Source organism: Phyllostomus discolor, chromosome 6 (genome assembly GCF_004126475.2).
Source record: "Phyllostomus discolor isolate MPI-MPIP mPhyDis1 chromosome 6, mPhyDis1.pri.v3, whole genome shotgun sequence".
Classification (NCBI taxonomy): Eukaryota; Metazoa; Chordata; class Mammalia; order Chiroptera; family Phyllostomidae; genus Phyllostomus; species Phyllostomus discolor.
The window spans coordinates 76,128,680-76,153,133 of NC_040908.2; the positions used below are offsets into that span (position 1 = coordinate 76,128,680).

At 40.6% G+C, this 24,454-nt stretch overlaps 1 protein-coding gene across 1 annotated transcript in view; it reads right to left on the minus strand.

The window, feature by feature from the left end:
- The window catches only part of NPAS2 (neuronal PAS domain protein 2), a 112,426-nt gene extending 90,443 nt beyond the window's left edge, over positions 1-21,983 (minus strand). Inside the window, 2 exon segments of the mRNA XM_036028370.1 lie at positions 1,538-1,686; positions 21,143-21,983. Coding sequence (XP_035884263.1) covers positions 1,538-1,686; positions 21,143-21,174 — 181 coding nt within the window. The 5' untranslated portion in view covers positions 21,175-21,983.
- Positions 21,984-24,454: the final 2,471 nt, after the last annotated feature.

Genomic DNA, 24,454 nt, shown 5'->3' on the forward strand with positions numbered 1-24,454 from the left:
TCCATGACCTTAGATTAGCTGTGATTCTTAAGGCACAAGCAACCACCAACAGCAAAAAGATAAAATAGACTTACCAGACTTGAAAACTTTGTATGTCAGAGGACACAAGTAAGAAAGTAAAAAGACAACCCATGGAATGGGGGAAAATATTTGTAAATCATATATCTGATAAGGGCCTAGTATTTAGAATATATGAAAAACTCTTACAACCCAACAACAGAAAGATAAACAATCCAAATTAAAAAGGGCAAAGAATTTGAATAGGCATTTCTCTAAACAAGATATATAAATAGCCAATAATCACAGGAAAAGCTCAACATCATTAATCATTAAGGAGATGCAAATCAAAGCCACAATGAGATTGCTTCATACCAACTAGGAAGTCTACAATAAACACATTCATGCATATCCATGGGTGACTAGACAATAATCAGTGTTGGTGAGGCTATGAACAAATTATAACACTCATACATTACCACTGGGAATGTAAAATTGGGCAGCCACTTTGAAAAACAACTTCTTAATTCTCAAAAAGTTAAACACTGATGTTGCCATTTGACCCAGAAATTGCACTCCTAAGTATATATTCAAAAGACCTGAAAACATATATCCAAACAAAAACTTGTATGTGCATGTTCATAGGAGTATTATTAATAACAGCCATAAAGTGGAAACAACCCAAATATCCATCAACTGATAAGTGGATAAGAGAAATTTAGTGTATCAATGCAACAGATATTTTTGGCCATAAATAGAATGAAATACAGAAACTTGACAAAACATGGATGCTAAGTAAAATAAGCCAGAAACAAAACACTGCATACTGTATGATTCCATTATTTATGAAGTGCCCAGATAGGCAAACCTACAGATACAGATAGTAGCTTAATGGTTTCCAGGATTTGGAAGGAGGGAATATGGGAAGTATATATTAATAAGCATGGAGTTTCTTTTTGGGATAATCAAGTTGGATAGTATTGATGGTTGCACAATCTTGTGAATATACTAAAATCACTCAATTATAAACTTCCACATGGTAAATTTTATGGTATATGAGTTATGTCTTAACTAAGATGAATCTAATAAGTGAATTAGTGATTTTCATTTTTTTCATAGCTGAGCTTTGAAGGCCAGATCATTTAGGGATGGTGACAGAGGTGGTTGGAGGAACCAGTACAGTATGATCCAGTGGATAATGAATATGGGTACTGCATTTCTGTAGGGCTGGATGAAAAATGCTTGTTAATCAAGATGCTTCCACTGTGAATGCCACTCCACTGGGCTAGGTACCACCTGTGAGGCTGTTATGGATTCTCTCCAACAACTAATAAAGTAATTGGGAGGTGTGTATCTTCTCCCAAACCTGCTGGAGATGGGCTCTGACACGGGGCAAAGTGCCTTGGACAGAGGGAGCCTATGACTGATGAGATTGGGCTTTGCTGGGGAGAGAGAACTGAGCAGAAAGCCCAGCATGATAAAGTCACCACCAAGGAAAGAGCAGGAATGAAAAAAACACAAAGAAAGGCATAGCTTTTACCATTGTGTTTCTGCAGAAAACCAATGACCTTTTCCAGTACAGTGGTTTTGTCCATTTTCCGTGTGTTTCCAGGAAGCATGGAGCTAAGCTCTTTGATGAGAACATTGAACTGGTCTCGACGCTTCTTCTCAGACTTGTTTCGAGAAGCTCTGCAAACAAAAAACACACATGTTACTGGAAAATTCTGCTTCATAAAAGTTCTCTTATGAATTAAAGGTACTTTCTATCAGCACATGTTCTGTTGTGATCATTTGATCAAGACTCAGGGAAAGTAATGTTTGCCATAGTTCAGAGCTGAATAAAGGAGACAGAAAAATGTTCTGCTAGACTCTTGGCCATAAAGAAAGACAACATTAATAAGTTAGTTCTGGCTCAGATGCAAAATTGTATAGATTAGTTGTTGCCAGATGTTGCTCACTCTGACGTCACAGAACTTTGACCTTCAGAGAACAAGCAACATGCTGTTTAAAAGCTGCAATCCAAAGGGTTTCATTCAGATAGTCCTTTAGCCTCAAACAATGTTCCCCAACTCAGAGCACCTAGCCTTTGGCACCAAGTCATGGAGAATAGCCAGGTCCTGAGTGTTCAGCAGAGAACCAGTGCCACCCAGGGCATATATCCTAGTCACTGCTACGGAGTTCATTATCCTGTCTGGGAAATGAAGCATACCCCACATGAACCATCTGCAAGTCATATGCAACCCAGGGCCAATGTATGACATGTGCTGCTTATGGCTCTCATGCTGATAAAGAGTGGCTTTAATGATGGCACAGAAGAACCTTAAATGCATATATTACCAAGAGGAAGAAGCCAATTGGATAAGGCTACATACTGCATGATTCCAACTGTATGACATTCTGGAAAAGGACACGGAGACAGTATAAAGATCAGTGGCTGTCAGGAGTTGAGGTAGTGATGGATGAATAGGCAGAGCACAGAGGATTCTTTAGGGCGGTGAAACTACTCTGTGTGACACTATAACAATGGCAAACTGTCATTACACATATGTCCAAGCCCATAGAAGGTACAACACTAAAGTGAACCTTCATATAAACCATGGACTTTGGGTGATTATGATGAGTCAGTCACTGTAGGTTTATCAATTATAGCAAATGTACCACTTTGGTGGGTGGTGTTGATAATGGGGAGGCTGTGAATATGTAGGGACAGGGGGTATCTTGGAAATCTCTGTAACCTCTATTATTACAACCTTCTATATTTCTGTGAACCTAAAATTGCTCTAAAAAGTAAAGTTTGTTAAAAAAATTAACATATAACACTGCATACCTACACAGAGATCCAAGTGCAGCTGTTCAGGTGAGGGAAGAGGAGCTCTCTGGAGGCCCCTCTGAAAAACCGTTAGATCCCTGGAAACTTGAGGAGGAAGTCATGGCTAAAGGGACACAATGTAGGAAGCCTGCCCTCACCAGAGAAGTCTGGGAAGCAGGCCACTCTAGAGGCCTCAACCCTTAATTATACACCACAGGCCTAGGGGCTGGCTCTCAGCTTTATAGGACAGGTCTTTCATCAAGGTTTAGCTTATTCAAAGGTGACGTAGGTCTGGGAAAGCTGACCTACCCCTCCCAAATTCACCCAGGACAGAATGTTCTGAAACTCAACTCACTGGAAGAGTAGGGACCATGCTGCAGGGCCTGTCAAACATGGTCAACCTATTGCTCTTAAAGCAGGAGACAGCATAAGAAGAACTCTGAGACTGCAATTCTGTCACTGGCCAGCATTTAGCACCCTGGTTGCCAGGACAGGCCTTTTACCAATTAGGTAGAATAAATAGTAAACCGAGGTAGGGAGGAAGAAGGAGACAAGTCTCACATGCTAACTCAGCAGTCCTGAGCCAGGTGTTTCAACATCACAAGAAACACTATGTTAGCAAGAAAGAAGTAAAGTCCTTGAAATTCTATGTAACATTTCCACTATCTGGGAAAGAAAGCCATGAAACTGTGCTTTCATTCCAAGCCTGAATGTGGGAGAGGGTCCCTGGTACCCAAAGAAAGAGCCCATAAAACAACTTTGGTTAATTGCCTACCTCTGGTCACTATCTGTTTTATGAGGGAGTCCCTGATGCTTACAGAAAGAGCCCATAAATAACTTCAGAAAGTGCCCCAATTTTAATTAACTGCCTCCTGTCACGTATTTGTTTTACAACAAGATGACCAAATGGGGTCTGGAGCAAGATAAGGATTTGGGCTAGCAGACCCCCAGGAAAGCTGGCACCACATTTACCCATTAATCAATATGTAACTTTTTTCCCTCCTATCCCACCAACTATATAAGTCCTGAGAACAAAGGACTCCCTCTCTCTCTCTTGGGGGCTCAGGGTGCTCTTGGCTCTCGGGCCACAGGACTTCTGGCCACCCAGTCTCAGGCTGCCCAGGGGCTTGCCATCCTGGTCTTCAGCCGCTCTCTTGCCTTTCTCACCCTGCTTTGCCCTGAAACTTTGCCTTTCACCCCATACTTTACCCAGTTCTGTTCTCTTCTATGGGAATAGGCCACTAATAAACTCATTACATACTACTAGATTTGCTGATATGTAATTCTTTACATGTGTCAGCAAGAAGAACCAGGTCTCTCCCATCAACACTCCGACACCCTGGGGCCTGGGATCAAGGTGTCTGGGGAAGCTGACCACTTGTTCTCATCAGAGGGATTCACCTTGCTTGGGGTAGGTGTCAAGATCGACAGGTGTCAGTGTCAGGTGAAGATTCTGCTTCCCCAAACAACCCTTGGAAATACAGAGACACATCACAAATTCTCTTTCCTTGATGGCATGGTGGCCATAATGACTCTGTTTGCCTCTGACTAATAACACACAACCTGTCTTTATGTCAATACACTCACTTATAAGCTATTTTGCTTATTATACTTCAGTTTGTGCTGTTTTCTGGTAATATTTCAGGCAATTCTTCAAAGCGCACCTAAAGTGGCCACCATACCTACTGGTTTCTTCTTTTTCCTCACTTTCCTTTCATTATTGTCCTTGGGTTTTTGGGAGGACCTGAAATTCTTAAGGGGTTTGTACAAAGACCTCATTCCTACCTGAGTACTACCTTCATGAATGCTTTCTCAGTTACACACTTACTGGAGGTGTGGCAGTAGAGGCTGTTCATCCTTTTGCTGGTCCAGAGTAAAAAGCATAGTGTTCAAGCACATGGGAGAGAAGAAAGGAACCTTTTAATTTTCTGAGTGGTTGTCTATGCATTATAAATAATTTTTTGGCCTACATTTTAAAGAGTGATGCAACCTCCTTGGCCAAAAAAAGCACTGTTCCTGTCCTACTTTGCCCATTATAAATTATTTGTGAGCTGACAACATCCAGTTCATTATTATTCTTTATTCTTCTTCAATAGCTGTAATGTCAACGAACATGGCTCATATCATAATGACAAGAACACAAGCTTGTTTCCATCAGCTTCTGCTAGGACACACGATGGTGCCACTGGAAACAAACCTCGAGGGACCTTATTTCCAGTGAGGTCTGCTGAGTAGGCCCCAAGACCACCACTCCTAAGGCACTGGGGTAACAAGCTGAAAGGCACTTAAGGAATCAGCCTTTGGGTTTGTTTTTTCCTTTAAAGCATTATTTATATTCAATAAAATTTATCTATTTTAAGAGTATAGGTTGATGAATTTTAATAACTGTGAAACCATGACCAAAACCCACATATAAAGCAGTTCCTTTACCCTTAAAATGTTTATCCTACTTCTTTGTTGGTGACCTCTCTTTGATGACAGCCACAGAAAACCACTGATCTGCCACCACTTCAGTTTTGCCTTTTTTAGAATTTCGTATAAATGGAAGCAGAAAGTCCACTGAGTTTCATTTAGCATAAAGCTTTTGATATTTATTCATGTTGTTATATAATGTTCTGTTATTTTTTAAATGCCAGCTAGTATCCCACTGGGATGTTTCTAGTTTGGGGTATTAAGAATAATGCTGTTCTGAACATTCATGTCCATGTCTTAGGCCTTCTGTTCTCTTGGGTAAATACATAGATGTGAAATCACTGAATCATATGATACATGTATCTTTAACATTATTAGATATTGCCATCCTGATACACAAAGGGGCAGTACTGTTTTTGCAATTCCACCAGCAATGAATGAGACTTCCAATTGCCCCACATCCTTATCAACACTTGGTATTGTCAGTGTTTTTTTGCTTAGCCATTGTAGTATTATCTTGTTGTGGTTTTAATTTGCATTTTTCTGATGACTAGTGATGTTGAACATCTTTTCACATCCTTAATACTCTTTCATATATCTTCTTTTGTGAAGTGTCTATTCAAATTTCTGCCCATTTTCCATCATGTTGTTTCTTCTGATTGAGTTTAAGAGAGACAGAAAGAGAAAGAAGGAGAGAAAAGGTTTGGGGAAAAGGGAAAGTATGTGAGCATGTCTTTTAAATATACATTGATACAAATCTCACCTTTTGATTTTGAATGCAGTGTTCAAAGAGCCCTGGGTTATCTTTCCTGGTGTGTTCCTTAAGAGACATTGGTTAAATAGATAACATTGCTGGGTACTTAGTATATAAAAGACACTATTTTAAGTGCTTTACATACATTAATTTCATTAGTTCTCTCAATGACCCTTTAAGTATGTATGTTGTCATTCCCATTTCACAGATGAAGCTGAGGCACTGGGAGGTGTGCAGTTTTCTGACATCACATGACTAGAAAGTGATGGAGCAGTTTGGCTAGAGTGCCCATGCTGTGAAGCACTGCTCTCTCCCCACTCCTTCTGCAGCTCCCTTTAAAACTTCTGTTATGTGACTATCAAACTAAGTGATGAATTCTGGCTGTTTAAGTTTATAGCACAGAAATTAAGTACACTGCAGAAAAATGGCAAGCATGTTAACAAGACAATAATATTTGTGTTCAGGGAAGAATACTGCAGAAAATCAACTAAAACACCCACTACCTCAAGATTGCACTATTACATAAGGTGCAATGTGACACAAGCTAGGCAAGAATCTTAAACAAATTGTCAAAGGATTTCATAAAGATCAACCATGTGAGGTGGTTAAAGATGCTTGCAGGAAGGGGCTGCACTCAAGCTGGCCTTGACAGGAGGACGGGCAGGGAGCAGGGAGGACAGCCCAAAGAATGCCGAGTGGATGAGTTTGACAGGAAACTGGGGACATGTGGGAAAGTAAAGTGACAGGAGAGTGGACAGGAAGAGTGAAGCCAAATACTGTCAGACCAGGCAATCTGGTCTCAGCTTTTGGATGCATCTGGAATAGTCTAAGAGAGAGTCTAAAGTAGGAAACTGGTTTGGACATTAGGAGATGGGGAAGAGGGATCCACATTAGGGAGAAATGAGCAGAGACAAGAAAGAGAGGAAAGGATGGTTGGCAACAGTACCACATGTCCTGTAAGGCAGGGGCTCTGTTCTCTAGTCAGCACTAACCAAACCTGCTGTGAGGAGTTTCATGGAAGCTGATGGGGTCAGGGGCAAAGAGCCTCAGCTTAATTTCATTTGTCTAGAAAAAGTAATACTGATGACACATACATTTAAAAGTTTTTACTCAACATTAACATACAGTAAACATGACTTATTCTTTGGGGCTTGGTTCTATAAACTTCAGCACATGTATAAATTCATGTAACCATCATCACAATCCAAAGACAAACCAGGTCCCACCAGATCTCCTTCATCTTTTCCACACCTGTAACTCCTGGCAACTCCAGCTCTGCCCTCCATCACTATGCTCTCTTTTCTAGAATGTCAGATCAGTGCAATCCTACATCATCCAATCTTTTGATTCTGGCTTCTTCTACCCAGGAGAATGCCTTTTAGATGCATCCAAGTTGGTGCACCTATCAATATCTTGCCATTTCTGTGTTGAGTAGTTTTCCATTGTATTGATGAACCATAGCTGTAGGAACATTTGAGGTGTTTTTTTTCTTTTCAGTGATTATGAATACAGCTGCTGTAGACATTTGTATACAGGTTTTTGTGTGAACATAAGTTTTCAACTCTCTGAAAAAAAGAAACCCAGGGGTAGAATGGCTGAATCAGATGGAAATTGTATATTTAATTTTATAAGAAAACACCCAAAGTGCTTTCCATCATGGCTGTACCATTCATCTTGACCTTTAATGTCTGAGTGATCTAGATGTTCCACATCCTCAAGAGTTGTTGCCACTGCCAATGCTTTTAATTGTAGCTAATCTAAGAGATGTGTAGTGTTATCTCATTAGGGCTTTAGTTTGCATTTTTCTAATGATGCTGAAGGCATTTTCATGCATTTTCTTTTTTTTGCCATCTGTATATCCTTATTGGTGAAGTATTTTTGTGCCTTGTTGCCCATTTTTAAATGCATTGTTTCTTGCTGTTGAATTTTGAGAGTTTATATATTCTGATACAAGTCCTTTGTCAGACATGTGATTTGTCCATATTTTCTCCCAGCTTGCTTTTTCATTCTCATAAGTGTCTTTCACAGATGAAAAGTTTTTTAATTTTGAGGAAGTCCAAGTTAATTTTTTCTTTTATGGTTGCAAGTTTGGTGTCAGGTCTGGAAACCATTTGCTTAACCCCAGGCCACGAGATTTTCTCCTATGTTTTCTTTAATACTTTTACATATTTTATATTAAGATTTATGATCTATTTTGAGTTAGTTATTATTTTTTTACCCTTATTGTTGTTCAATTACAGTTGTCTGCATTTTCTCCCCACCCCTGCCCCCCACCCCAGTGGTATCCCCTTCCCTCCCTGGCTTCCACCCTCCCCCTTGGTTTTGGTCATGTGTCCTTTATACTAGCTCCTGAAGACCCTTCTCCCACTGTCCCTTCCCCCTTCCCCTCCGGCTATTGTTAGAATGTTCTTAATTTCAATGTCTCTGGTTATATTTTGTTTGCTTTTTTCTTTTGTTGATTATGTTCCAGTTAAAGGTGAGATTATATGGTATTTGCCCCTCACCATCTGGCTTATTTCACTTAGCATAATGCTCTTCAGATCTATCCATGCTGTTGCAAAGGGTTATAAGCTCCGTCTTCTCTCTGCTGCATAGAATTCCATTGTGTAAATGTACCATAGTTTTTTGATTCACTCATTTGCTGATGGGCACTTAGATTACTTCCAGCACTTGGCTATTGTAAATTGTGCTCCTATGAACACTGGGGTGCATAGGTTCTTTGGATTAGTGTTTCAGGGTTCTTAGGATATAATCCCAGCAGTGGAATTGCTGGGTTAAAAGGCAGTTCCATTTTTAGTTTTCTGAGGAAATTCCATACTGTTTGTCCACAGTACTGCACCAGTGTGCATTCCCACCAACAGTGCACTAGGGTGCCCTTCCCTCCTCATCCTCTCCAACACTTGTTTGTTGCTTTGTTCATGATGGCCATTCTGACCTGTGTGAGGTGGTATCTCATTGTGGTTTTAATTTGCATCTCTCTGATGGCTAATGATACTGAGCATCTTTTCATATGTCTCTGGGCCCTCTGCATGTCCTCCTTGGAGAAGTGTCTGTTCAAGTCTTTTGCCCATTTTTTAATTGGGTTGCTTGTCTTCTTGGAGTGGAGTTGTGTGAGTTCTTTATATATTTTTGGAGATCAACCCTTGTTCGAGGTGTCATTGGCAAATATGTTTTTGCGAATAGTTGGTTCTCTTTACATTTTAATACTGTATTCTTTAGCCATGCAGAAGCTTTTTATTTGATGAGGTCCCATTTGTTTATTTTTCCTTTATGTCCCTTGCTTTAGGGGACATATCCGTGAAGATGTTGCTGCGTGGAATATCTGAGATTTTCTTGCCAATGTTTTCCTCTAAGACTTTTATGGTGTGAAGACATATTAAGTCTCTTATCCACCTTGAGTTTGTTTTTGTGTATGGTGTAAGTTGGTACTCGAGTTTCATTTTTTTTTTTTTTTTTTGCATGTAGCTGTCCAGCTCTCCCAACACCATTTGTTGAAAGGGCTATTTTTGCTCCATTTTATGCTTCTTCCCCCTTTGTCAAATATTAATGGACTGTAGAGACTTGGGTTTATTTCTGCACTCTCTGTTCTGTTCCATTGGTCCATGTGCATGTTTTTATGCCAGTGCAGGGCTATTTTGATTATAGTAGCCTTGTAATACTGCAGTTTGGTATCAGGTATCGTGATCCCTTCTTCTTTTTCAGAATTGCTGCAGCTATTCAGGGTCGTTTATGGTTCCATATAAACTTCTGAAATGTTTGTTCTATATCTGTGAAATATAGCACTGGCACTTTAATAGGGATTGCATTGAATCTATAAATTGCTTTAGGTAGTATGGACATTTTAATTATGTTAATGCTGCCAATCCATGAGCATGATACATGATTCCATTTGTTTGTGTCTTCCTTATTTCTTTCTCCAGTCTGTATAGTTTTCTGAGTTAGTTATTTTTATAATGTGTAATGTTTAGATTTAAGTTTATTTGTTTGCATATGGTTGTCTGGTTGTTCCAACTCCATTTTTAAGAAAACATTTCTGCATTGAGTTATCTTTGCACCTTTGTAAAAAGCCAATTGGTCATATTTATGTGAGTTGATTGTAGGTTCTGTATTCCCTATTCTATTCCATTAATCTATGGATCTATGTTCCTAGGAGACACACGATGAGAAGGATGGGGAATCTCAGTATTTACATAAATGTAAACATACACCTGCAGGTTTGCGTCCTTGGCCCTCTCTCTTTCTGAAATTCACAAGGACACATGACAGTGGTGCAAATGCATTTTACATATCACTAAAAATCCTGTTTTTCCCCAAGGGGCAGAAATTAGAAACCATTGTATCATATTCCTGATTTCTAAGCCAGATCATGAATGAGGATAAAATCAGTAAAAAGAGGAAAAATAACTATCATCATGAGTGGGCTCTATTTCATGTGCAGACCAGTAAGGCTGGCAATGTCTTTAGCTCAAGCCTCTCCAGCATGCAGGGGCAACTACGAGGAACACCTAAGAAATTCTGTACTAGAATCTTTCCATGATGTTTAACCTAAGGCTGCTACATTTTATTTTATTTTTTTAAAATATTTTATTTATTATTTTTAGAGAGGGAAGGGAGGGAGAGGAGAGAGAGAGAAACATCAATGTGCGGTTGCTGGGGGTTATGGCCTGTAACCCAGGAATGTACCCTGGCTGGGAATCGAACCTGGGACACTTTGGTTCCCAGCCCGCCCTCAATCCACTGAGCTACGCCAGCCAGGGAAGGCTGCTATATTTAAATGGCCCTAACAAGTCTAGTTTGGTTAACTGAGTAATAGGACAGGGTGATGGAAGAAATGAAACATGTTCTCTGAATCACATATAGTTGGTTGAAATGGAGTAAAAGTCGATAAAATCAAATAAGTTGGAAAGTAATGGCCAGCACTAGTGATATAATCACTAGTGGGCTCCCTGGCTGCCAAGAGCAGCTAGGTTTTTAATAATAGGCATGCAATTCTGAAATATTAGTCCCATGGAGAGAGGGGTTTTATCCATTAGAGGGTCTCCATGGTGAGGAGCTAAAGGTATTTTATGAGGCTCATTATGTTCACATCTACAACCTCCACTGGAAGTGAAAGAGTGGTTAGATACCAGGAGAATCATCTCAGTCTGGTCTTGCCACCTACTCCAGGAGACAGTGCACAAGGCAACTCGCACCTCCACACTTTCCTCTTATAAAATAGTGATACCATTGACATGGGGATTATAAACCAGAGCATTTAAAATTATCCAAAACTTTCCTACCCCCACTCATGGAAACATGAGTTTTAATTCCCAATCCTTATGGTATAGGTTGGTTGGCCCTCAGGGATTCCTTCTAGTAAGCAGAATATAGCAGAAGTGACACTGCTTGAGGCCAAGGCCAGGTAGTAAGAAGACACATGGTTCCCCCACTGGGTCTCTCTCCCCTGGTGCTTGTCCTTTAACATAGTCACATGTTGTGTGGAAGCCACATTTCCATGGGGAGAGTCATGGTCCAGCAGAGGTCCCAGTTGAGAGTCAACATGAACTACTTACTAGCCACGAGAGTAATCATGTTCACTATCTTTGAGCCACTTTCGATGAGATCACATAGACAAGCATTCCCTGTCAAGCCCTTCCCAAGTCGAAGATCCATGAGCAAAATAAATGCTTTTGTGTTAGTCTTATAAATTTTGGAGTAGTTTGTTACACAGCAACAGATACCTAGGATTGTTAACACCTAGAACAAAGACTGATATCCAAGGTTCCATCCAAATTGGGAATTCTGACATGTCTTAACTGGGCTGGCTAGTTCTACATTACAGGATGATAAAGACACTGGTCTTGCAACTGGACCTTCCAAATATGAGTATTATAAACTGTCCAACATGAACCTGTCTGAGAAGGCTTATGAGAAGTAGATATCATGCTTCTTTTGCTCTTTCCACTAATGTCTTCTGAAGCACCTGAGACAGAGTGAGTGGTTGTAGAAGAAACTCACATTTCTTGTAGAATTGACATATACCAAATATGAGCTCACCGTCAGTGTCCCAAGATGCACCTGTGAAAGTGCAATACTCATAGGCATAACACACATTATAAGTAACCTCTACATTAAGACAATCCTGTCCATAAAATGAGAACTTTCAGGAACAATAAATTAGAGTCTGATCAATCACATAAACAAAGTGCTTATAACTATTCCTATTAAAATTTGGTAGAAATGTAGAAAAATGTGATAAGAAATAGGTCAAAATATTAACAGTGGCTATCCCTTGTTTATTTTAAATATTTAAAAAATTTTATTGTTTTTTATATAAGAAAATATACAAGAATTATGAAAATAAAGTTGAGATACCTATTTCACAAAACAGTTTTGAGCAAGGGTCTTCCATTAAAAATCATGAAGAATTACTTGAAGAAAGAGTAAGGACCATGGCCAGAGAAGGTCATTTTGTTGTTATTGTTTTTTCAGATAATTAAAAATATGTATGATGACATAAAATGGAACAGGTTTTCTTTATTTGCTACAAGTTTTAGCACTTTTAATGTGCTAAAGAGCCCAGAAGCTCTCCAAAAGGGAGAAACTGTAAACAGCGTGGTTCAAAACTTTTTTTAGGAGCATTTCCTGGGACTAGTGTTTCCAAGAAACATTTTGGGAAACTCTGGCATAAAGCAAGGTTTCTAAGGTCAGTGCAGTCCCCTCCATACCCAAGTCTGGGTCCTTTTGACAACTGCACACCTCCTCATTCTTTGCACACCAAGGCACTGAGGTTTGGGGGCACCACCATGTTCAGGAGCCTTCAGCAGCTGGGCTTATCTGTGTGGGGGGGAGAAAAGTAACCCCATGTGGAGCAAGATGGAACAGGCTAGTGCCACCCCTCATCTTATTGGGAGCTATGGAAACTCAGTATGTTTTCTACTGCAGAGACTGGTGAAGTGTGTGGGGATGACTGAGCTCAAGTGAGGGTATTCTTTCCCCCTGAGATGTAATAGAAACATTTTCACTCTTAACTAGAGTTATGAGAAAGTGTCAGGGCCCAAATGGGAAGCTGGCCTGAGTTCCCAGTGATTCTTTCTTGATGGCTACACAGTGAGGATTTCACCAGAGCACAATTCTTAGGAATCTGTGCTTGAAATTCTACAAGTAATGCTTAGCCTTTTCTGAAGAAAGACAGCCTTTTTAATACAGGGAATCTTCTTTCAATTGAAATTAATATAGAAATTATTGAAGAGGATTTGATATGTTGCCCATTGCCTCAGATGCCCCCTAATTGGTACTGGATGTCCCTGAGCTAAGACATTCTCAATTTTTAAGCCTACCAGGCACACATTTCTCCTTCTGACAATTCTTTGTAGCCAACCAAAGGACCCACCTGTGTAAAAACAAAAGCCCCCAATAGAGGGAGCTTTTCTGGGCTACAGTCAGAATTAGCATTCTGCTTGGAAGGAAGGCTCTACTTTTCCCCTTGCTTGGAATCCAGAATCACTCATCTGAAAATTGCAAGGTAATGTACATGAACTGTGCGTCCTGATACACTCATATTCTTGCAATGCTTACTGTTGTCTCAATTGCCAAATGAAACAAAGAGAAAGGAAGCCTCTAAAAATTTTTACTGCCACCTTTTTTCATGTGTTGGGTCTAGGATGATGTACATAACACCCAGTCAAGAGCCTATGAAAGAAAATCAGCAGCATAAGGCTCAGCAGCATAGGCTCTGGTTGCGAACATCAACATACATCGCACAGGGCTAGGTGTTTCCACTCTGCAGCAAGCCAGCACACAGGGGCATCAAGTGTGTACAAGTGGCTATGACCTCAATGGACTGGGCCAGCCTTTCCTTTCATACTACAGAATATACATTTAGAGAAATGAAACAGTAAAATGAGTTCAGTCTCTCCTCTTAACCATGTTACCCTCCACAAAGAGCATTGAGAAAGTAGAGTTTACAAATTCTGATCACCATCCTGGCTTTGCCCAGCACAGAACCCCCCCAGAACATGCTCTTTCCTCTTCATGCTTGTTTCAAGAATGCTTCTCTGGTTTGCCTAAAAGATCTCTGAGAGCAGGGCAATGCCGTGTATCACTTCCTTATCTCCCACTTGCTCACCACATTACTTAGTTAACAAATACTGATGGGAGAGTGACAGAATGGCCTCAGTCATTGGTTCACATCAACAACTACCCCTGGGGAAACCACAAGAATAGATTGCCTCCCAAAGGCTAAAGCTTTTCCTTCTGCAACATCTGCTTCTGCAAAGTGCCCATATAGGCTTCATGCTTACTATGTTGTGAACCATTTTATCAGGGTTGGGACTAAGAATTAGGGTAAAAGAATAATGAACTTGTTTAGCTTGTGTATCAGAACCAGTATTCACTCTGTTGAGATCCCCAAATCAGATACTCTTGTCTGATGCTTTTTGTTCCTATGAACAAAAGGCAGCACAGCTCTAAACTCACCAGCCATCCTCCCTCCTTCAGCAAAATACATGGCATTGTGGAAACAGAATTTCCCAGCTGATAGGTGATAATGCAATTTTGATTAACACTGATAAGCTACTCATTTAATATTGGATCAAAGAAACAGGTTCACATGAAACAGTTTCCTCTTAGTGCTCAGTTCTATTTAAAGATGGAGCAAGCTGTATTTCACACTACTCCAAAGTTAGAAAAACTTGTCTTTGAGAAGGGGGAACTCCTATCAGCACTTTCTGTCCCTGCCCTTTGGGCACATGACAAATCAAAAGAAGCAGCTTTCAGGGCTGTCATGAGAAGCTGTTACTACGGTCAGACTTCAGTAAATGATGTCTGTGTTGAGTCCTTGCCTGCCACTGACTGAATGCATGAGCCCTAAGCCTCAGTTTTCTCAACAATTAAATGGAGCTAGTGAGAACCTATGTTTAGCGTGTATGGTGAGGATTAGGGAGTTAATGCCTCCCTGCTGCAGACACATAGTAAGTACTCCTTATGGTTTAGCTTTGCTCGTTGGCACTGTGTCCAGTGCACCATGCCAGAGGCTTATACACAGCTACATTTAGTTCCTGCAGTAACCCTAGGAAGAAGTTGCTACTATTCCCACCCCTATCTTACAGAGGAAGAAACTGAGGCTAAGAGGGGTTTAGTGACTCATTTAGGGATAGAACATAAAAGTGGCAAGAATGAAAGCCAGGCCCTGTTTGATCCTAAGCTGTGCACTTCCTGCTAAACCACACTACTTATTGGGTGACCATATGCACATGGAGAAACTATGTCACATCCAGACCAGAAAAGATATGCATAGAAATGCAATACAGAATGGGAAAATGTGAACTTCAGTGTCTTAACTGCTTCCTTTTTGAGTTCAAGGACCATGTTTTTTGCCACTTCCCTAAAGAAAAACAGCTCATAGTTCTGAATACACAATAGGCATTCAATTAATGTTAGGTTTACATGGAAATTCACAGACGAAAGTACAACTGTGTTCTGGTTCAGAAAAATTGATCATAAATCTAAATAAACTATAAATTCCCTAAAGCTTTGAAAACTTTGCTTAACATAGTATGTTTCCTGCAAAAAAATGAGCATTTTCATCTGCAGTTAAACATTTCTAATTACATCAAAAACATCCTGTGAATGAAAACAATTCCTATCAGGCATCCAGGTGGAATCAGTTGAAGGGCCTCCCATGTTCCCACTACAAACCCCTCATAAAATGAGAGGCTTGAAACTGAAATAGTCTTAGGATCATGTCTGTTTTTTCTCTTGTGATTTCTAAGGGTTATGAAGGATACTTCATTACTGTTTTTAGTTTGGTGGAGAGTTGGGTATTACCAAACATTATAAACCTGTTTCCCCATCTGAGGAAGAGAGGGGGAGAGAGGACCAATGGTCTCACTACCCCATCATCTATGAAGGAGGCTTCCAGATCAGCAGTGTGGATTCCCTGGACTCAAAGCAAATATGAATGGCAATGAATGGAAAGAAATTGCATCCAATCTGCTTGATTTCCAGGTGAGCAGTGCAGTAGAGAGGAAGGCTGAGGCCAGGGGTTGAGGGTGAAATTAAGATAATGTCAGACTTCCAGCCAAGATGGAGGCATAGGTAGACATGCTTGTCTCTTTACCCAAGAAGTTCACAACTAATCTCAAAACAAAACATAACAAGAACTGCCAGAAAATAGAACTGTATGGAAGTCTAACAACCAAGAATTTAAAGAATAAATGTTCATTCAGATCTGTAGGAGGGGTGCAGATGGGGAGCCGGGGAAAAGAAGATGTACTGTGGTGGTGGTAATGCAGTAGTGGGGGCAGCTGGTAGAATGGGATTCCCACATTCACCTGTTGTGGATAAAAAGGGACACCCAAGGAATGAGCCACCACAGCCCCAGGCCAGATCATGCATCCCAGGGTTCCAGCACTGGGAGAATAAAGCCTCATACTTCTGGCTTCCAGTATGGGTTGGGTGTTAGCAGAAACTGCTGGTCTCTGGGAGAGTCCATTGACAGGACCTGCATAGTCTTACATCATACATAAAGCCACCCACTCTGGGATTTAGCACCAGGGAAACAGCTAGAAGTGCACTAGTTGCATATGGAAGTGGAGTGAAGTGCCTGGAAATGGGGTAAGAGCTGACCAAGAGACATACTCCCTCTTCAAGCCCAGCCCTCACACAGTATCACAAAGTGGTAAAGTGGGTTGTCCCACCTTGGCAAATACCTGAGGCTCCATCTCTTACAATGTAACAGGTGCACCTAGACAGAGTCAAAGAAGATCTACTTAATACACAGAAACAAACACAGGAGGCTAAATTGAGGAGACAAAGATATGGCACAAATGAAAGAACAGATCAAAACTGCAGAAAAAGAAATAAGTGAATGGAGATAGCCATCCTATCAGATGCAGAGTTCAAAATACTGGTGATAAGGATGCTTAGAGATCTCACTGAGTACAGCAAATGCATAAGGGAAGAAATGAAGGCCACACTAAGAGAATAAATAAAAGTCCACAAGGAACCAAAAGTGAAGAGAAGAAAGTGACGGTTCAAATCAATGGTTTGGAACATAATGAAGAAATAAACAATTAACCAGAACAGAATGAAAAAAAAAAAACAAAAATTCAAGGAAATGAGGAGAGAATAAGACGACTCTGGGACATCTCCAAGCATGCCAACATCCAAATCATAGGGATGCCAGAAGGAGAAGAGGAATAGCAAGAAATTCAAAACTTATTTGAAAAAATAACAAAGGAAATTCCCCAATTTGGCAAAGGAAATAGACATACAAGTTGAGGAATCACAGAGAGTCCCAAGCAAGTTGGACCCAAAGAGGGCCATACCAAGACACATCACAGTTAAAACACCAAAGGTTAAAGATAAAGAGAATCTAAAAAAGTAGCAAGAGAAAAGAAGAGAGTTACCTACAAAGGAGTTTCCATAAGGCTACCAGCTGACTTCTCAAGAAAAAAAGTTTCAGTTAAGAAGGGACTGGCGAAAAAGTATTCAAAGTGCTGAAAAGCAAGGACCTACAACCACGATTACTCTATCCAGCAAAGCTATCATTTAGAATGGAAGGGCAGATAAAGTGTGTCAGAGACAAGGTAAAGCTAAGCAGTTCATCATCACAAAGCCCTTTGTTGGGAACTGCCCCTGCCTGGTTTCAGAAGCTGTAACCCCCCATGGCTAAGGCTGAGTAAAGACCTTGGGACCATAAGCCACTGTGGAGACAAAGCTTATCTTCTTGGCTGGGGTGCTCCTCTTACCCCTTTGCTTCACCCTTGCTTGGCCCTCGGTGGATGACTGGTTAGCCAATGATGGGTAAGATTCCTCAAGGGAAGGATGACCTAAGACAGGCACAGACATGATGGAGCCCTCAGAAGACTTAGGGGGCTATAAAAAGGGGGTTGATGGACTCCCAACCCTCAGCTTTGAGAAAGCCTGAGTTCTCATTCAGCCTACAAGAAGTCTCCTAATCTCTTGGCTGCCTTACTTCCCCTGCCTGACTTAAGCCTGAAACAATGCCCGAAGATGGTGCAGCCCTAGGCAGGAACAGGCAGTTCCCCAGGGTGATCAGGCCTAAGAAAGAATACATAAAATCCTGTGAAACATGCTTTGCTAAGAATGCCCTCAATTTTCTGATAAGGGTCCAAGCATAAAATGAGTTTGTTTTCCAAGCTTTATGGCCCTTTATCTATCTGACCCTGACTCAGAATAAGCCCTCATAGTTCTTTGAATTTTATCTATTGTTTGATCATTACTGCCTGACAATGATTCATGAGCTTACCTGCATTCCTGTGCACATTGAACCCAATAAAAACCCATGGGGGGAATAGGCTCAAGGCCTTTCTCCTTTGAGAGATTGGCAACCTTTCCTCCCCAATCAGATCATGTCCTGGTAGACTTATTCTCATCTGTGACAGCCAGGGATGCTCTGCTGGACAAAGGTCCCCAACAGACTTTATTATATGAAATGTTAAAGGGATTTATTTAAGAAAAAGAGGATCAAAACTATGAACAGTAAAATGACAACAAACTCAAAACTCAACAACTGAATCTAAAAAAACAAAAACAAACTAAGCAAACACTTTAACTAGGTACAGAATCATAGAAATGGAAGTCACATGGAAGGTTATCATTGGGGAGAGGAAAGGGGAGAATGGAGGAAAAGGTACAGGGATTAAGAAGCATAATTAATAGGTATATAGTAGACAAGAGAATATTAAGAATAGTATAGGAAATGGAGTAGCCAAGGAACTTATAGGCATGACCCATGGACATGAACTAAGGTAGGGGGTATTGCTGGAAGGAAGGGGAATACCCAGCTGAGTAGGGCAAAATGGAAAAAAATGGAAGAAGTGTAATAGCATAATCAGTAAAATATACTTAAAAATAAAGATGATGTCAAAAGCAAAACTCCTGTGGACTCCAAAGTCGCCTCAGCCCACAATCATTCGGTCTGGGTCTGTCAGATAGACTGAACCAATTCTGAAGTGAGGAGATTTGCTTGTGGTCTGGGGAAGAATAGAGTCTAAGGTTTACAAAGCCTGTGTGTGTATCTTCTCCTTGTGCCACTTAGAGTTTTAGGATGTTTGACAGTTTACTCAAGCTTGTTGAGGCTTAGTTTCCTCATCTATAAAATGAGAATAACAATGATACACACTTTAAAGAAATGTTGAAGAGATTATGAGATCATGAAAATAAAAGTACTTAGCCCATTACTATATGCCCTAATCAGTTGGGCACCCAGGAAGCACTCAATGAATGCAGACCACCGATGCTGATCTTTCCATTATTGCTAATGAGAATACCTTGTAAGTGTGTTATTGTAAAATGTCCTTCATTTTAACACATATGTAGCAATTAATATTTTCAAAAGAGAGCTTCTTGGTATATTTTGTGGTTGATTCCCAAAATAATACAAGAGGAAGGCAGGACAGACATGATTACCCTGGTGTTTCAGTTAAGAAAGTAGAAGCTTACAGAGAAGAAGGGGTTTGCTAGAATTCATCGGCTAGGACAGGGCTGGTGGGGAGTATGGCTCAGGTTCCTACCTCTAGCCCTATGGCTACAGCTCCCTGGGAAGAACTAAGAGGTGAAGAACCTTAGAGGAAAGAAGTGGGTGTCGCCTGCCCATGAGAGAGATCAGGAGGGTTCTGTTCTTGTCTGATCTGGTTTAGCCTGTTCATTTGTGTATTGCTCGGGACCATGTAGATTTTGTAACCCTCCTAGGTTGTGGTCTGAGGTTTCAAAAGCACTGTGCAGGAATCATGCTCCCCATGGACAAGTGAAAGGCTTGTTACTTCAGAACCAGCTGGGAACATTCATTTGATTAGTTGTTTGTTTAAATTTTTATTACAGAAAATTTTCAAAAAATGGAGAAGGAGAGGTAGGAATATGATGACCCATCAGTGCTGACCTCCCAGCTTCTACAACCCCATTTCATCTACACCTCTGGCCATTTTCCCTGCTCCATGATTTTGTTTAAAGAAAATACTTGGGAGATTAATTACCAATACAGATGCCCCAGACTCAAGTCTAGCAAGTCTGAGATGTTTGGCTGGGATGTTTGTTCTCATCCCCACATCCCAAGTGATGTGGAAGGACAGACAGCCCTGGAGCCAAAGAACTGGGTGACTCCTGAGGGCCTCCCATCTGCAAGTGTAGGATTCTGTAAGTGACACCCAGGCTGTGAGTTATGTGAAGGGAGGGGCAAACCCTTTAGGTATGCAGGTACATGAGAGGCTGCCAGAGGATGGAAGGCCCTCCACACATAGAGCGACAGGAGCAGAAAGGAAGGAGATTGAAGGAACAAGGCTAGTCCTCTGGGTCTGCCACAACACTCTATTCTGAGCCTGTCACCCTGCAGCCAAATGATTTGCATTACTGCCAATTGCCTCCATTCACCTATGCCCTCCTCTTTATCTTTATTCCTCAGAACCTATCACAGTAACTGCCAACTCAGGCAAATCATGTGAAATTGCTGACATTCAACTGGATGTTACCCAGAAACTTTACATTCAAAATATCAACTATGTGACTCCATCATATACAGTAGGTACTCAATAACTGTCCAGTGAAATGATAAGTATGGGCAGGATTAGAACAGCTCTGATATACCAGCTACCAAGCTAGTATTTCTGGTTAACCCAACAACAGCACAAGGATGCTATATCCCCATTTACAGATGAGGAAACCGATATAATGCATCTGGACATGTTTAACACACGGATGGTGATTACTGCATGTTCAGTGGGTGGGAATGATTATTATTGCTATTGCTCAAAGCCAGACTGCTTCCTGACAGCAGGGTCATGATTTGAACCCAGGCTTGCCTGGCTCCAATCTGGCTGCCTTGCCAGGCAGTGTCTGTCTTGGAAAAGCAGTAACCAGAGGCCTTGGAAAGTACACCCAAGTCAACAAGGCCATATTATATATAATGTATTCATACAAGAACACATTAAAAATAACTTGGCAAGTCCCAGACAAGGAGTGATTTCAGGGTAAGGAGGAAAAATGAGGTAGCTTGTCTGAATTTTTTAACAGAGCACTGCAATGTTTCAAGGAGAATGGGTGCCAAGGAGAAATGCCAGTCCCTGCTGCTCTTCTTGCTGGTGCTTCCATCTACACTGAGTGCAGACAAGCCAGATTCAGACTGGCCAGCCACACAGACACTGCTGAGGCAAGACGATGGTTCCTCTTACCTCTTTGCCCTGTCTTTCTCATCTTCATCCATCAGATTTTCTGTGCAGTTTTTCCTGCAAAAGAGAACAAATGATTACTGTCTGCTTCTAGCTCTTTCTTACAGGTCTTTCTGGTTGGTCCTATTTTAGTCTTATCTAAGCCTTATTCCAGAGGTTCTCAAACCTTTTGGTCCAAGCAACTCTTTGCATACTCATAAATTATTGAGGAATTGAGAGAGCTTTTGTTTATGTGGATAAAAACTGAGAGATCTTAAATATACAGCACTTATTCCATTAGCTACCAGAGTAATGAATTCGTCAGATGTCAGGCAGGTAATGTGTTAATATTAGGAAAACTGTTTTGACATTGTGGGCCTCCTGGGGGACTCCAGACCACACTTTGAGAGCTGTTATCTTGACCCAGCTGATGAAGAGTACCTGTTATCTCAGCCTTAAATCTGCAGATTTCCCTTGATATTCTAAAGGTGAGCACTGATTTGTTTATCTCTTCTTTTAAATACACAAACTTCTCTTGCAGTGCAGCCTGGAGGAATGGGAGTCCCAGAAGAGTATAGTCCACAGTTCTTTTAAGGCGCTCACAGTTCTCTAGATAGTTAAAGCACACAAGTATGAAAATTAAGCAACAATCAAGGAATTTTCTTGCAGCCCAAGTCATCAGAGGCTACCCTACCACCTGCAACTTTACACTCACAGGGCATGGTGCTCAACTGATCTGTGTGGGGAGAAGGCACATAAGTCAAGTTTCCCATTAGCACATGCAGCAGAAGCTCCATGTATGTACTGTTTTGACACACCTACTGTAGCCCATGCCTTTAATATGTTTTTTGTTTTGGCTTTTTACATAAAAATTGTGGTGAAGTACACATAACATAAAATTTATCATTTTTAAATCTACAGTTCACTGGCATTAAGTACATTCATACTATTGTACAAGCATCACCACCACCCATCTCCAGAACTCTCCATCTTAAAAAAAATGAAGCTCTGTCCATTAGAAACTAGCTCTCCATTCCCCCACCATCAGCTCCTGGCAACCACCATTGTTTCTGTCTCTGAATTTGACTGCTCTAGGGACCTTTTTAAGTGGAACCACACAGTAATTGTCCTTCTGTGACAGGCTTATTTTCATTTAGCATAAGGTCCTCAAGGTTCATCATGTTACAGCATGTCAGTGTTTCCTTCCTTTTAAAGTCTCAATAATGTATACCACCTTTTGTTTGTCCAGTTGTACATTGATGAACACTGAGTTGCTTCTACCTTTGACTACTGTGAGTGGTGCTTCTATGAACATGGGTGTACCTCCCCTTTATATTTTTGAGTCATTCTTTCACCTCATAATGTGGAGAAGCTGGAGGGTCCCAATGGTACACAAGGAAGAGGGTCAGAGGGAAGAAAGTCAGTCCTAGGAAGCCAGGGTAAAGAAATAATACAGAAGTTTAAGAGGTGACAGCTCTTCTCAATTGTATAAAGAGTTTCCAATGAGAAGAATTTTGAGCAGGATTTTGTGTATGTGTGTGTGTGTGCTTACTAGAGTACCAAGGAAGAGAAAGTGAGCTTAAATGAAGGTAGAGAAGATGCTGTTTGGAGCTGAAAAAATAACCATTGATGTGATTTAGCCCCCAGATTGAACAGTGGAGGGAAATTGTAGTCTTTACTTTGCATAACCATATATTCTAGAGGCTAAAGGAACTTTGTAAGAAGGGAGCCAAGGAATAAATACCTCATGTCACTCTCAGGCCTCCTTAATTTTATGCTCGTATCCCCTATTAGCCATATCACCCAGAAGGTGGAGGCAGGAAGGCTCCTGGGCAGAGAGGAGGGTGGCAAGAAATGCTGGAGAGGCGTGGAGGGGAACAGGGAGGAGACCCAGTACCCCCAGTAAGGTTCATTTCTTAGGTGCCCTTCCAATTCTTGGTTTCATTGACTTTTTCTAGAATACAAACTATTTGGAGTCTTTTTAAGCCTCGCTACATCTCCCCAAATTAGATGTTGGCATTTGCATCTAGCAACTAAACACTCAAGAAATAATAACTGGCAATAATTATAAGAGGCAGAGGAAAAGAGCCTGGCAAAGAAGGGATCCTGGAACTATTTGAGACAAAATAAGTAATGATAGATTATATAAGCAATAATAGATGGAATAAACTAAACATTCACAAGCCCATACTGATACAAATAAATAATTAAACAAGTAAATAATATGAAGGGGCAGGTGTCCCTTACAGAAGAAAAAAAACTCTACTTAATAAATGGAGAAGAGATAAGGGAAACAAAAATCACCATTAGTACCCCATAGTAGTAATTGTTGCAGGTATGATCCACTGATGAACACTTAAATTAATGGAAAAAATTTGAGGAGAATCAGGGTATTTGCACAGTTCAAAGTATCTCCTCAAGACATTTTTAATTATAAAAGAAAAGTAGTAACTTTATAAGTAGAGGAGGTTGGCAGAGACACCGTCTTCATTTGGGGCCAAAATTAACATCCCCACTAGCAAGTCCTGTCCAACTGTTTGGTGGAAATAAGAGTTTATTCTCTTGTGGCATATACCTAGTAGTGTAACTGCTGGATCAGAGGGTAGCCATACTACTACTGTATTAGTAACTGCCAAACTGTTTTACAAAGTGCACCAATAATGTCTGAGAGTTCTACTTGCTCCTCATTTACACTAATGCTTGGTATTGTCAGTCTTCTTGATTTAGTTATTCTAATGGGTGTGTTGTGAGATCTCATTAGGATTTAAATTTCCATTTCTCTGATAACTACAGAGTTGGTTATCTTTTCAAGGACTTATTGACCATTCACATGGCTTCTTTTGTGAAGTGTCTGTTCACTTTAGGCTTATTTTATTCCTTAATATCTTTTTTCCTCCATCCCTCCCTTCCTCCCACCTCCTCTTTGTTCTTCTTCTCCTTCTCCTTATATACATTTTTGTTTTGAAAAATTGAGCCCTAGAAGGGTAAGTTAGTTTGGGAGTGTCATCCCAAAAAATAAGGTTGTGGGGTTCAATCTCTGGTCAGAGCACATACAAGAAGCAACCAATGAATGTATAACTAAGTAGAACAACAAATTGACATTTCTCTCTCTATCTTTCCTCCTTGCTATTTAAATCAATAAATAGAAAAAATAGAAAAATTGGGGTGTATGTCTACAGCACACTGATTTGCAGAAGTTTCTCTCTTCTGGATACAAGTAGTTTGCTAAGCAAAATATAACCAGAGACACTGAAATCAAGAACAATTAGACAGTAACCAGAGGGGAGGTGGGGGGGGAAGGGTTTTCAGGAACAACTATAAAGGACACATGTACAA